Source organism: Agelaius phoeniceus, chromosome 1 (assembly GCF_051311805.1).
Source record: "Agelaius phoeniceus isolate bAgePho1 chromosome 1, bAgePho1.hap1, whole genome shotgun sequence".
NCBI lineage: Eukaryota > Metazoa > Chordata > Aves > Passeriformes > Icteridae > Agelaius > Agelaius phoeniceus.
The window spans coordinates 49,676,209-49,692,115 of NC_135265.1; the positions used below are offsets into that span (position 1 = coordinate 49,676,209).

A 15,907-nucleotide genomic window follows, 5' to 3' on the forward strand; every position below is an offset into this window, starting at 1 on the left:
CATTTTAGACTGTTTCCTAATCTTGTTTTTTTTTTTTCCCCTGCAGTAAAAAGAGATCACTTTTTGTCAAGTGATCAGTTTAACCAAGGGCCAGACACAGGATGTAATAGGCATCATTAACCCTACTATCCAGTGTTCTTCCCTGGCTCAGGAGCACTTGTACATACTTGTGTGCAATATCAGGTCCAGGCCTGGGGGGAGTAGGCAGGTAAAATCTCATGGCAATACTGTGTCCCCCTTTCTTGTGGCTGTGCTCCTTCCCAGGCAGCCAATGATCATGCCAAATCTTTCAGCCTCACTTTTGTTTTGGCGGAATGCTGTAATGGTCACTTCAAGATAAGTCTCCTATTTCTGTGCTTGGAATGATTTCATTGTGAGGGTGATCAAACACTGTCACAGGCTGCCCAGACAGGTGGTGGAGTCTCCATCCTAAGGATGGTCCTGGACATGATCTTGGGCAACTGGGTCCAGGCAGTGCTGCTTGACCAGGAATTGAACAAGAGGACTTCCAGAATCCTTCCATCCTTGACCATGCCGTCATTTTGTGAAACACTTAAACAGTTATACAGTAAAAAAGTCCATACCAGAGCAAACCTCCATCAGTACCTTTTAGATGGTTTTTGTGTCTGTTCTTTCTTTTTTAAGTTGGCCGTTTTCCTTTCTGATGTTATAGTTCCTTAAAAGCTATGGGCAGTCCTTACTTAAGCAAGGCCCCAGAGGCCCTTTTCTGGACTCATTCCTTACAATTAAGTTTGTATTTTGGAAATGGTAAAGCTGGAGTAAGCAGCAAAGTATTTATGTGTGTCAGGAAGGAAAAAAGAAAAGAAGATTTTGATGGCATTAGATGATTTTTTTCTCTTCTATCATTATGGTGATTTTAATGTGAGCTACTTCCATTCACTTCAGTAGAAGAGTTCCTCTCAATTTATCTCTGGATGACAGAAAACAGAGTTCATCCCTCAAGCATATTTTTCACATGGACTCCTTAAGGAGAATTCCCCATTACATACTCATTTAATGCCTTTGATTCTGAGTCAGCCCTTGTAAGTGGTAATTACAAAACCCCAAGCCCTAACTATCTTAACCAGGTATTCACTATTTAATCAAATTACAGATTTTAAAAACATATTGCAGAATGGTAATAGCTATTATGATACACAGACTAAGGAAGTAGCAGGGCATTTCCTTGAGTCTGCCAAGCAAACTAATGCAGTTTCATAGACCTCTATTTGCATGGGAGATAAGAAATTAAATACTAAGGGGAAAAAAAAGCCTGCACTCATTTAAAATAAGTTAATTAGCTCTGAAATAACTGTCTAAAAGTCAGGAAGCACAGACTCCACACCAAAAGGACAAATGGAAAGAGAAAAGCAAGAGCTTTGAATGTTACAATTCTGAAGGCTTAGTCACTGCATCAGCACAGCTCACAAACAGTCTGGTATTGTCAGGGCTGACTTCTATACAGCACATAAATCTTTATTATGAAGCATATGTTTCTGACAGCCCCACAGCACACAGGCTGTTGCAAGATGCCTTTCAAAAGAAGCAGCAGCCTCACCATGTGTGGAAAAGATGGCTTTGCCATTACAGTGCCTTATGCAGTTAAAAAATCTAGCAAGCACTTAGTGTATGTCATCTGCAAAAGCCTCACAGGTAATAGCCAGGCAGCTGTCTGAAAGAACTCCACACAGGAATGCAAGTTCAAAAGGGGAGATCACTGAGATGGGCAGGAGCCCAAAAAAACTGAACTTTGCATTTGCAATGCAATGTTCATTTAATGCATATTACATGGGGCAGCAGGTTAATATTCCTCTCCTGAATGAATGGCAACAAAAACCAAAAAATAGGTAGGGTAATGGGGCTAGGAATGGGAAAAACACCACCTGGGGTACTCTCAGAATCACCATCTGGCAAACAAAATGAATAACTGACAAAAAGGATCTTACAGAAGGATGCCATGAGGAAAGCCACAGAGTAGCAAGAGCTGAAGAGAGTCACTGCTGCAGACAGGATTCAAAGAAGTTGTGAAGATTTGGGGCACTCTTATGCAGGTGCTCTGACAGTTCAGTGTTCAACAGTGTTTTCTTGTTATTTACACTTGTCTTTAATTAAATGGATTGCTCAGTCCAACATCACGTTGGCCTCTATTTTGAGGCATGCTGTGACACAGTATGGTGACCTTCCCTGCTGTGCTAGTTTGTGAATATCTACTATATCTGCCTGCTGTGTATTTTTTTGGTATTAGGCTGAAGGCTCTCCTAGGGTTCTGCATTACTACCATAGTAAAACTATGCAAGCATTACTGTCTCTTTTCTTTGCACCCTGAGGGGCAAAACTCTATTCTATCTGCAGTACAAATGCCTGTTTTGATCATGGAGGCACAGGAACATACTCTGAGAGTTAAAGAATTCACAGACTATGGAAGCAAATATCATCACTGTCAAAAGGTTCATCACCCAACGTAGTGAAAAAGGCAGAATTCCAGCCCATCAGTTTAAATTAGTGGATTAAATTCTATCAGAACAACATTTTTCAAGAATGCGGGCCTGAAATTGCACCCTTCAAATGCTTAATGTATTTAGGGTCTGATGGATGCTAAAACATGGTTTCAAAAAGCTAGAATGGGAATTTAAATATAGATAATTGTTAAAGTACAGTGCAGTTATATTATCACAACTTAATACTTAAAACCACTCAAGATGGCATTGCAAGCATTTGAAGGTAAATGCCTCATTAACAGATTGCTGCTTTTATCATATGAGTCACTAAGAACTTCTGTTATGATGGTAAAAGCACATTAAAAGCTATAAAAGAAAAATCAATCCTGTACAAGATGGTTCTTCAAGGTGCTGCCTTCTCTGTAGAACGGAGGGGGGGAAATCTACAAAATCCAAATGCTCTGCTTTCCCCATAGTAAGACCATATATTCTTTATAATTTTTTTTCAGAACAGCAGCTGGCCTCTAAACATTTTCAGCAATTATTAAACAGGGATGTAGAAAATCACAAGTTATTTTCACAGGCATTCTTCCCCTCTAATTGGGGTTGCTAATAAGTCTGGAAGGACTGAAAAAAAGAGGCAGGAACGCTTCATGGAAGCATTTTTCCTTCAGTGACTATGAGGTTTCATTATGTCACCTTTGCCCATTCATCAAGATGCTACAGAAATCTTTTTCATGCCAAAATATGCTCCGTGTGGACCAAGCAGGAGACCAGATCCTGAGGGATTTCAAAGATACAGTACTTAAAAACCCCAATCTAATGTTGAGGTATGACTGCACAATTCATGACCATCACAAGCCTTCCTAAAACTTATTTCCAGAAAATCATCCTGTTTTAAGATATGGATGCAAAAGCAGTACTTGGCTCCCTGAGCATCTGCTTGAGTACAAACTTCGACATTTTGCCCAGTATCCTTGGGCCAGAACACAGGCTTTGAACACAGGGGAGAAGCCTGCAGGCCAAGGGCACATGCAAATACCAGCTCTTGTGATAGACAGGGCAGAAGAACGATGTCCTCTCTCAGGCAGAGACCATTTTAGGAGCTTCAAACTGCTCTGCTCTCCTCCTGTGTTCAAACTAAGATTATTTCTTTACTGAGGGACCTGCTTCTGCTGCTTTCTCCCCTGTTGGATTTAATTCTTGATATTCAGGGTGTCTATTGAGACTGAACATCTTGCACAGTGCCAATTTATTTCCAGCTAATAGAGGCTCAAAAGTGGTAGCACAGTTTATTATGGAATTCATTAATATCTGATTTTAAGGATGTGGCATATTCTGTAAGTGGCTGAAAATTACAGTGTTGCATAACTGCTGTGATCTATTTAAAATTACACTTTTCTATTTCAGAAGTTCAAAAATTAACATGTAAGAGAGAGAGAAAAAGGAAGCAAAATCAAGATTTGAAGACTGCTGAAGATTTGAAGATGGTTCACCAAAAACCTGTAGGCTAACAAAGAAACTATCAGTCCTCTTGAAATGCCTCACAAATACACATTAATACCATAACAAATTCTTGTTCTGACTTCTGCTTCATGCCACGAACATTTCTGCCAACTCTAGCAGGAAGACTCATGGATCAGAAGGCATACTCTGAACAATCACTGGCCTGAAGAAGAGGGCCTGTCTCTAATAAACTGTCAGAGACAGCCTCACAAGGCTATCCTGGAAACAGCAAGCTGAAACAATGGACAAAGACTTCTCTAAACTCGTAATACTTTTTACATTTCTATGAGTCCTATTTCCTGTGTTAAAAATGTGGCAGGCAACAGAATATTGCAAAAGACAATTATATAATCACTCTAAACCACCTCTAAAATTTACTTGTTCAAATTTCAACACCTTATTTCTGAAATGCTCAGACATAAAACCATTACTTCACCTACTATGGATGCACTGTTACCTCTGAGGAAAGCACAGGGGTTATCTCAGATTTCCAGATCTCTCCCCAGTGATATGAAAGTATAAGTGACCAAACAGCATCTTGATTAATGAGCACTTTCTTACTACAGCTTGAACGAGCATAAGGATTAATTACTCATGCAAGAAAGAGCTTCCTTCAACCAAATTACCTACTTGCTATTCCATAGCACTCCCTTCCTGGGCAACCTTCCATCTACCCACACAGAGCAGGTGACAGTAACCTTCTAGGTTTAATAAAACTTATACTATTAAGTAGTGTGGATTAAAAAGATTAAAAAGAAAAAAAAAATAGAAGAAGATATACCATAGATATCTTCTGATTAACACTTAACAAGTATTTCATCACAGTATAGAACAGCTGTAAAAAGCACATGTCCACCTTCATTATAAACAATTTAGTTTTAATAAATTACATTAGATGAAAATTTAATATGGGAGCTATTAGAACTGGTTCATTAACCCTAACATCTCATTTACAGAATAAGTAATTTCTTATGGGTCCAGTATACAGTTTACACTGAAGAAAGAATGAAGGTAGTATTTAAGGGTCAAATTCAACTCAAGTTTAAGTGTACTATGTATCTATGTTTTTTATCTGTATCTTTCATGCAAAAGAGAAATATGACTAAAATGACAGAATGCTTGCTGAAAATAAAAGGCTGTCCTACTTCAACTATCGCTAACAAAAATAAACATTTTTTCTAATCATGTTAATAACTGAATCCCTGAAGTAAACTGATTGTTTTCATATGAAAAAACCCTCAAATCCATGAAAACCAATATAATCTGTCACTTAAATGCTACACGTGTTACAATGTAGCTACATAACCTCAAAGTTTTTATTATATTATTCTTTTATTCATGTTCTTACTGAATTATTAGTCACATTACATATTAGTTCATCTTAAACCAAAAGGTGTCAGCCAATTACAGTGTTATTTCTCAGCTACAGTTTCTTTATTTCAGTTGCATACATCTACTGTGCACCCTTTTATTTCTCTACAGATTTGTAGCAGAGAACGTTGTAATACTGACTGAGCAACAGCAATTGTAAACCAGAGGGGACATCTGGATATCTCCAGTTTCTGTTTATTTCTTAATAGTCAAGGAGTAACTGGTCTGCAGCAAAGATGGAAAAGAGGTAAGTACAACAGGAAAACAAGGTCCACTGACTCCATAGCCCCTTTAAGAAAAAAATGCAATGCCAGACTCCAATGAAAATAATGAAACCAGAAATAAGGGCGTTCATGTAGATTTTCATGCATCATGTGGCTCACAAAAGCAATTCTGCTCTCATGAGATCATTCCTCTCGGTACATATATGATAATTAAGAATAGCATAAGGTGCTTAAATGCAAATGGAATTTAAGCAAACCATTTGCAAGATAACTATTCTGGTTTACAATAGGGAGGGTAACAAAACTGTTCTTCTAATGCTCTGGCAGACATCAAATTGCTTTGACTGAGATTTCACAAAAAAGGTATTTGCTTTCAGGTACACATTTGTCACTACTCCCATATTGCTAAAATGTCCCATCCAAACAATAGCTCAGAAAGAAACTAAAGTCATTTACATTGAATACCTTACTCAGTCAAGTGGAAAGGCATACTTTTCTGAATGCTCCAAAGGCTGTAACACTTGGTATCTCAAGGAAGTCTTCCTGGCACTTCAGCCTTGGGTAAAAGAATTTCTAGAATCAATTCTGCATTGAAATTGCCATGTTCAGTGAATGCCATTTTACTGACATGCCTGTAGGATCCTGTACAAAAGTTCAGACTCTGAAGATGGTAAAATTGTTACAGTGCACCTCTACTAATATAGATGCTATCTACAGCAAGATCACTCAGTGAATACACAATAGAAACCAAACAAGAACTTTTCTTCTTTGCTTTTGATTCAAACCACTCTTACAGAGAGGAGGCAGAATAAGACAGAATGTATGCCAAACTACAAAAGCCTTGCAGGTTATTGAAAGTACAACTTGAACATTATGTCTCCTTTTGCTGATACAGTTAATTTCTAGATTGTAAGGACCCCCTGTAATGCACGTAACAGCTTAATATTTCTTCAAATTTTTGAAGCATCTCTCAAAGGCAACAAAACACAGCCCAACTGAGCCAGCACAATATTAACAGAGTAGGAAAAAACCCATGCATCACAAGGATCATAACTCACAATACTTCTGAAAAAGAAAATAGTCAGAACTGAGGATGTGAGAATCGGTATGAAGTTCATAATAGCTATGTTACACCCTCAGAATATATGAAAATGTCCAAACACAGCATTATATATCATAAGCATCCTACCTTCTCGATTCTGATCAGCCCTGCCACTCACGTTTATATAAAACAAGTACATGAATGCATGTGTGGGCTGTGGTACAGACATGCTTGTCACATGGCTGATGATCTCAACCAAATGAAAACCCTTTCAATTTACCAAGCACACCAAACATGTTTCCCCTACATTTCTCCCCCTAGCTACAGATAACCAAATCAATGAATCTGATTGCACTAATACAGTTCACAATATGAATGGGTCTGCAAAAAAACTTGAAGTACTTCCAGTTGTTTGATAGAAATGATGAGGAATATGCAGAACAGAAGGTGGCACGTACACCTTTTTTGCCCCCAAAAAGGGATGCCCTAACATACTGCCTCAATTCCAAACTTCTCTTTATATCAAATTTCACTTTCTTAAGTTCCCCATACATTTCTGTGTATCTTTAGATAGATGACAGGCAGACACAGATGACAGACAAATATACATTAGAATGGTGACACAAGAGCAGTTTCATACCGAGCAAGGCAGACTTCCCATTTTAAGTAGTATTTGAGTTCTTTGACTATAGAAACAATATAACAACAAAATCCTCCTTGATTTTCTAATAATTTTTTCTCATATATACTGCTGAGAATAAGATTTCAAAAATTGGATTATTTAGTTATGCAGGACTTTGTACGCACTTCATATGAATGGAAAATTGGTTTTGAAAATCCACTATTCTCTAATGAAAGCTAGAATACAGAGACTTAACTTTATTAAGGTCAATAAACTCTTAGGTGGTTGAAGTCCTCACTGTCTTTTAAAATTTCATTTCTTAAAAAAAAAAAGCACTGAAAACAGCAGGCTTCATTCACATTCCAATAAAATTAAAGAAAAAAAGGCATCTTAGATTCTTAGAGTAAGCTCTTCATTATAAATACTCTTCAGCCTGAAAAATTGCCATTATTGTCTGACTGCATTTTTAAGAGAGACTTCACTGAGAGTTCATGAAAGCTGCAAGATTGCACTCCCAGAGATTCAGATCCTAAAGAATTTTTACCACCTTTTTTCCCCTCTATGTAAAGCAGCACGGATGAACAGGAGAAGTCGCAGCCCTCCTTCCAGCTATGACTTCTTCAATAAACACTTTCTCATATTCCAAACCTCCATAAAGTAGGTACTTTACAGGCATAGGTTCATAAAAGTGGATCCACATGGCCCTAAGACAGCCAATTGATGAAAGCCAGGAAATGCCCTGATCTGCTTCATTCATATGCTCATCCCCTGACTGACACACACTCGTCCTTTCCAAAGCACCCATAAGGAACACTGATACCAGAGTTTTCTGAACAGCCCTTTCATCTCAAAACCATTAACTCTTTTGACACTTCCACCTCCAAGCACCTGCAGGCAGTGGGCATGGGAGGTCTCTGCTGAGCAGGAATAATGCACCTCACTGCCTGGGGCCAGGGAAGAACTCATCACCTGCAACCAGGGAAGAACTCATCGCCTGCAAGTGGGAACAGAGATGTGACATGAACCCTCACTCAGCCACAGAAATAAACACAAGGTGCTTATTCAAGCCCACAGGGCGACACTGCAGAGTCATATGCTCCTCTCAAACAAGCACACATACACAGAAGTCACAGCCAGTGCAGAATTTATGAATTCCCGAGTATGCAAGAATATTCTTCTCTCTCCACAGCAGTAGCTAAAGTAGTTTGGTAACAACATGCCATAAAGAGATAATTTATTGCCCAAATGCAAATCTTCAGCCCATCTGTCTGTGGGGCCTCTCCATAAATTCACATGAAGCCATCAAGGCTTAGGCTTACAGCACAACATAACCACGTTGAACAGCGGTTCAGACGCTCTTCAGATTCTCCGGTATTCTGGATACTGTCCAAGTAGTAATTAATAGAGTCAACACATTCCCAGTATTTGGTGTTGATTTGAAACTGCACAAAACTGTCTCCTCTGAGAGCAGTGAAATGCAGAACATATGAAATCACATTAGACGCTTTCAGATGTGGAACTTACACAATATTTGCTGAGGATAATAAAATCTCATCAGCCCTTATTCATGCCAGATAATAACAAACTATTTTCTGTCAGAGCCAGGGACGTTTTTAAAAAAACATGCCATCTCCTCCAGTTATGAAAAGAAACAGCCACTTCACAAAAGCTTTATTTTATGGTAATATCAAAATAATGTAAATAACACTGGAAGAACCACAAGGCAATACAGGCTTCATATAATCCAGTTACCTACCACCAAATTACTGAAGAGGGAAGAAAGCAGCAGCTTGTGGCTTGTGTGGTGCTTGCAAAACAGCTGTACTTACAGTCAACTGAGGGGCAAAACCCTGTGTTTATTTCTGGAATATCTAGACAGGAATGGTGTCAGCACCAATCTTCAACGGCCTCACCTCCAGTCTGCAAGAGCACAGCTGAAAAGGCTCTGTTACACCCCTACAAGATCCTGCCTGCTGAGCTTGCAAGAAGGGCAGTTCATACCTAGCAAATGGCCTTGCTTGCTCACTCCCACCATGCATGAAGCCACAGCTTCACCAGAGCACTCAGATAAAGCTCTGTTGAAGAAGGCTTCAGTGTCCTCTCCAGAAGCATTTCCAACAGTGCTTCCAGTGCTACCCATCTGTGAGATGAAAGCCACACAACAGAGCAAGGCATGTACAGATATTAATGTGTTAGTGTTATTCCATTATCAAGTCAACCAGGAGAAGGCAATGCTGCAAGGGAAGATCTGTAGCAGTTGGTGCACCACACTAGTGACATAAACGTGAAGGGAAAAGGGAGGACTGTAAAAGAGAGAGGAATGCCTAAAGGGCATTCAAATATGATTGATTGTTTTCTGTTTAAGAGGGTACTCATTTTCAGCTCACAACTGAACACCAGATTGCTGCATACCAAGCTTTCTCTTATTCAAAACCAAAGACAGCCCTTGTAGGGGGGCAGGTATTATAAGACCCTGAGGCTAAGCCTTTGCAGCCTAAGTGTTTTTTTGAGCTACTGTAATTCTCTTGACTTCTGAAAATCAAACTGTTAGTGCATGCTTTACTCAAACCTTTAAAAACATTAATGTCCAAGTGCTGTTTCACAGATATCCAAGTATCTCAGGGACAGCCCAGAAAAAGGATCTAAAATAAATTGTCCATAATCTTAAATTTCACATAGAAGACTTTTAGGGCTGAGAGAAATAGCAAATACCAATGTGTATTGATCTTGAAGAATCAGGTAGTGACAGAATCAGAATAAGCTGAGTTGGAAAGGACTCATGAGGATCACTGAGTCCAACTCCCAGCCCTGCACAGCACCATTCCCAAGTCCTTCCACCCTTCTACAGGAGAAGCTAACAACATTAGAAAATGCTCTTTGCAACTGGATATAAATAATCACCTAGCTACTGGATATATAAATAAAACAAATGTTTAGATTTCGCCCACTAATTAAATACAGGAAGTACACAATTTTCAAATGGGGCTTTCCTGTTCCAATACCAGATACCAAAACTTCATTACCCAGCTGTAATTACTTCCTCTTCATTATGTAGCTCATAGGTAGAGAGGGACAGGAAGGCTAAGTTTAACACACTTGGCAGGAAAAGTGATGGTGATTAGGCATGGATACATCACTGCAGCTCATAGTGAGTTTTGGTTAGCTTGATAAAGTTTTGCCTTACAGAGCTTTAACCAGTTCATGGAGAAGCACAGAACTTATGCCAGAGCAGGTTTAACCAGCCAGGAATTTTGCAATGCATTTGAACCATCAGAAGGAATTTGTATTTCACAGAAACACTGTAGTCAAGCAGGGAGATTTAAAGGGAAAATAAAGTGGAACCAAGATGTGAGGAGAAGCAAAGGGAATGAATCACCATTTCCCTCCACCAGGCAGTGGAGGCATGGTGGCAAACCAAATCCTAAATAATCAGGCTGGGCAGAAAATGACTCTTGAAGCAGGCAGAGCTTCAGAGCTTCCAGAACAAGGAGAGAGGCAATCTTCCAGATACATTTGGGCTATTTGGGATGTAGCTGTATGGTATCAGGTGACTTCCAAAGCAAAGAGGTCACTTCTGTAGCAAAGCGGTGGCACTAAGAAATCAGGAAAAGTGACATTCCAAGATACCTTGCTTTCTTGCAAGAAACCAGTTAGGTTGATTTCTCCTCATGTACCTTTATAGCCTTAGATAACCTCACAATAAGAACCCTGTCCTCCCTTCCCAACACAGAAAACAATAAACAGCACTCACTGCTGCCACAAAACCAAACAAAATTTAATATATATATATAAATTACACCACATAGTCATGGTACAAACCAGCTCCTGTCTTGAGAAAGGGAACAAGAAAAAACACAACAGTTCTGTTACTTACATTCTTGTATTGCTGGTCTTGTTGATAATTACAGATTTTCCAGTCTGATCCACATTGTGATCCATTCCAAAATAAGCTGCCACTCTGTGCACTAGCATCCTCTGATAGGACGACATCTGAGGGAACTTTTTATAGTGATTACTATAAACAAAAGAAATTAATAGCATTGATAATTAAATTTCCCTCTTATGCCATAAATAAATGAAAACAGCAATACATTTGACTATTCAGTGGACAGAAATCTCACTGAAAACTTCTCTGTTATGCATTTACATATAAATGTTAGCAACAGAAAGGCTGAAAGGAAAAAAAAGGAATTAATTTTAGAATTTCTAATAAGTACATTTCCATGTGCAACCCTGGGACAAACAAAGCTCACGCTTCACGGTACCTAGTCAGCGTTCTGAGTGCTGGGAGGAACTCATCCCCCAATCCCCCACACACACTCACGCTCCCTGCACAACCAATCCTACAGATTTGCTGAGACACTGGCAACAGCTTTCTGCCTTTCTCCCAAAGGTCAGATGCAGGGCAATTCTGGAAAGATCTAGTTTGGTAAAGACTCCTTTTACCCTCTATTACTGACAAAATGGTTATTTCCTGTCAGCATAATTTTTTTCTTCTGCTGCTAATCTGACTCTCTAATCTTAAAGCTGCAGGAATATTTTATTATAAAGACCACATAGGAGCAAGAATCCCTCCACCTAAGCTCAGTTTTATTTTCCAATGCATTAGAATAACACAGCACAAAGGAAAAGCCATGAGATAACATATTTGATTATCCTCCACACTCAACGCTTTAATTACATTTTTGGATCTAAATGAGCAGAGCCAGTGCAATTACAACACAATGAAAAGGAAAAGGTTTTCATTCACATCTACTTTATTTTAAGCAGTTCCACCATGTGGCAGGAAACAGAAGCCTGCTCTTGCAGCGTGCCAGTAACAGCCCTCAGGAGCACTGTGGTCCATATGAGCGTGTCCCTCGCACAACCCACGCTGCAGCACACGCACGTGACTTAATAAACCAAGTGTGGAACTCAACTTACTTGTTGTCACTAATAAAATCAATAATTTCCTGTTCCATTTTCAAGAGGATCATTCTGTCCCTGTCAAAAAGAAATGCAAGGATTTGCACCATCAAACTATGGGTAGACATTTCAGAGGAAAATATTCATATAACAGTGTTAGCAAGGCTATTTTGCAAGTGTTGTCAGTCATCTTGATTAAAAATCAAACATGCTTTTTTTTTTACCCTGGATCATCTGCAAAAGACTAAAGCCTGCTTTTCTGCACCTTCACTGACATACAGATTTCACTCATCTATGAGCTCAGCTATGGTTTGAGAGCACTTTCAGCCACAACAGGCTGCAATCAATGCATGGACAGAAAGACTCTCACTGCTATGGATAGCTTTGGTCTTTTTTCAACCTTTTTTGATGGAAAATGAGATTTCCACCTAAGCCAGATCTTTCACAAGAAGAGCTGCTAACAACAGAAATTTTAAACATTTTTCCTGAGACATACTAGAATTCCAGAAGGCACTGATTTGCTGCAAAAAAGCTGGACACATCCAATCTAGTTAGAGAGCACAATGAAGAACACCACCTTTTAGCTATGGTTCCCAGGAGGCAATGCCACAGTATTTCTCAGGCAAAATGCTGTGGTTTTCACTGGAAGGTCTCAGATGTTCCTTTTCCCTCCCCTCCCTTGTCAAAAATGTTCAAAAGTTTCCCCAGCATATTTCCACACATTTCTATGCTGGAGAGAGTTCCATCATTCCTTAGTTCTTTTGGACTTTCTCATTTTGCACAGATAAAGCAATTGAAGGGCCTTCCATCATCTGTACAAAGGGTTATGCAAGCTGTTAGGTACCCAGTTATTCCCAGATATCCTGGGAATAATTGCAGAATTACATGGCACCTATTTAACTCATCCAGCTGAAATGAACATTGAAAATCACAATGTATAACAATGTTAACAAATCTTTCCTTGGATGTTTAGAGGCAAATTTAACAATGAGATGGGCTTGTAGCTCCAAATGAAAACTATGGGAATACTGAAAGCAGAATTTGGCACCGAGTACAGGATTTTAATTGTGTGCAGCATTGCTAGAAGAAAGCTACTTTACATTCATATACAAATCTCCAACCGCAATAGTTATAATGTATTATTGCAATCACCACGTAGAGCTGTATAGAAGAAGGCAAGGACAAAGACCAGATGTTACTGAAAGTGCAATTAAGCAATAGGTGACTGGATGGGGGAGTAGAAGTTGATGACTTTTTATACCATTTTTCTCAGTTAACAGCCTCCCTCCTTTCCATTTTCCCTCATAACCATGTCCAGAACAAATAAAACACAGTGTACAGCTACGAGAAGTCAAAGACTGCCAGCTACAATTTCAGGAATGTCAGCTCTAATGCATTAAATACCTACCTGGGGTTATTCTTTAATGTGTTAATGAGAAACTCATGCAAATCTATGCCTGTTGAGTCTGTATACTCTTGACTGCAATCTGCAAAACAAAAACAAACAGCCTCCACTCATTTATTTCATTTCAACAGTTCCGATTAACTATGCTATAAATCAAAATCCATTTTCCAGCAACAATCTGAAAGAATATGCTCTGAAAGAAAAGTCATTTGTAGTTCAGCCAAGAAAGATATACATTCTGAAACATCAGGTGGATTTTCATTGTTTCTCTGTACAACTCCAAAGAGAACACAACATCGAAACTAAATATTGAGAGAAATTGCTGGTCATTTAATAACACAGAAAACCTTCAATGCCATTAAAGACCCTGCCAAGTTCTTCCTTTAAACAACTAAAAAAGCATTTTAAAATGAGGAAAGAAAAGTTTTATTCATCAATGTCTCTTTGCGTCACTTAATAAATGCTGTACACTCAGCAAATGAGGAGTCATGCCAGTGGGAACTCTATTTGCATTAAAAGCCTGAAATCCAATGACACCTGGGAGTAGGCAGGTAATAGGGATGCGTGACAGTAGCCAGAATTAATTCTTCAGCATTATCTCCTGACTCAAATGTACACACACATCCTCAAGTTGGCGTGAACTGTGAGAACTCCATTGAAGCCAAATGACAATTCACACCAGCTGCAGATCCACACCCAGGTAGGCAATGATTATTTTTGGGAGATTACAATGCAACTTTATACCATGGATTAATAAAAGGATTTTAAAAAGCAATGCCAAATTTAGCTGAAGCATCTTTCCTGAAGAAGTCTTGGTAGGTGATAATGGAAGATGGCAATGCAGGTTAAATGTCATGGATGAATTTCCTTACACCATTTAAAAGAAATCCTCCATGAAAGAGAAACAATAATGAAGAGGATTACCCTCTACTGCCTACACTACACAAGTTACATGCCAATATATTATCATTATTCTAGATAAAAGAGTATTAATGTCTTATGTACTATATACACTTAATATGCAATCACAGATATATTTATGTACTTATGCGTTCATATCAACACAGTTAAGCATTCAAAAGATCGATTTTACATTAGAAAATAAATAAAATCTAACCTGATATTAGTATGAAAAACATTCTTACACATATACGATTTAGGTTCTGAATTTTCTCAGTGTGTGAAAACACTTTTACTGTGTACATATACACAAATAAAGAAATACATCCTTGCAAAAATGTACAATCTTTTCTGCAATGGTAACTAGAATAACTCAAATATTTTTAAGTTCACCTTTTGATAACATTCTGATCTTGCTTTTTTCACTGTTTTTATCTTTATTTTTATCCTTCTCTTTTTCTTTCTCGGAGTCATCTTTACTAGATTTATCTTCTTCTTGCAAGTTAGGAAAACTTGAAAGCTGCAGTTGGATTGATTCCTGTTGGGTAAAAAAGATAGATAAATTATGGGCAAGATTCAGTATGCTTCCCATGGCTTCCAACCTGCAGATATCAGCATTAAACTATGTGTAGCTAGAAAAGTTGAAGCCAGATACATTTCTTTCCTATTTGAAACATGGCACTTTTTAGTCAGGTGAATGATGATATCTTAGAGGCCAAATTCGAGTGGTACATAGGCACTACTTCTCTAATATTTTGAATATTATAAAACTTAGGCTACCTCTATTAAGGCGGACTATATTACTCTACACTTCAGTAGCTCTCCCTAATGACTTTTCAGAATAATGAAATACATTTCATATAGCCTTTCTTAATTATATAATTTAATACTACATATGTTCTGTGATGATCAATGGATAGATATTAAAACTTTTCTTCATTTCACTAGAAAGTCTGCAGGTTGATATGAATTGTTTTGCACACATAAGTGCAGTATCAGGTAGATGGAGTTTTTTGGCTCTAATAGTAAAAGAGTACTACCAAATTCCATACTCTATTGTATACAAGAGGGCTTGCTAACTTATCAGGTAATTCATATTTAAATACATATGCAGATGTGTCTTTTGCAAAAGGGGGGAATGTGACCTGTGATTTTTCAAGGACATTTTAGTAAGTGGACTTCTCTAAAGCATCACAAGTTCAGCATTTCAGAGACTATGAGTCCCTTTGAAACATGCTTCAGCTTTAAAAAGTTATTTTTTAAGCTGTTTGAGAATTCAAGCTGGTTTGCATTTTCTAATTTCTTTAAAGAACTTGCTTTCCCTGCTCACATTACTTTATGCTGGTTTTGTTTTAACAAAACCCAAATTGTTTTCTTTTTAAGTTGCCATGGCATAATTTATGTATTTCAAGAAATCCTATTCTGGTTGGACAAAATTGAAGGAAGCATACTTCTTTGTTTTATTCTTTTAAAGAAGAAAAAACACCCCAGAAA

The 15,907-nt window shown here is 38.2% G+C and overlaps 1 protein-coding gene across 12 annotated transcripts in view; it reads right to left on the minus strand.

Annotated features, from left to right (window-relative positions):
- The window catches only part of ARPP21 (cAMP regulated phosphoprotein 21), a 105,087-nt gene that overhangs the window by 82,203 nt on the left and 6,977 nt on the right, over window positions 1–15,907 (minus strand). For all 12 annotated transcript variants that reach the window (XM_054631375.2, XM_054631426.2, XM_054631418.2 and 9 more), the window contains 4 exons: window positions 14,807–14,951; window positions 13,517–13,595; window positions 12,127–12,186; window positions 11,078–11,218 (listed from right to left, as the gene is read on the minus strand). In XM_054631375.2, coding sequence (XP_054487350.2) covers window positions 11,078–11,218; window positions 12,127–12,186; window positions 13,517–13,595; window positions 14,807–14,951 — 425 coding nt within the window. The remainder of the gene's footprint in view (window positions 1–11,077; window positions 11,219–12,126; window positions 12,187–13,516; window positions 13,596–14,806; window positions 14,952–15,907) is intronic.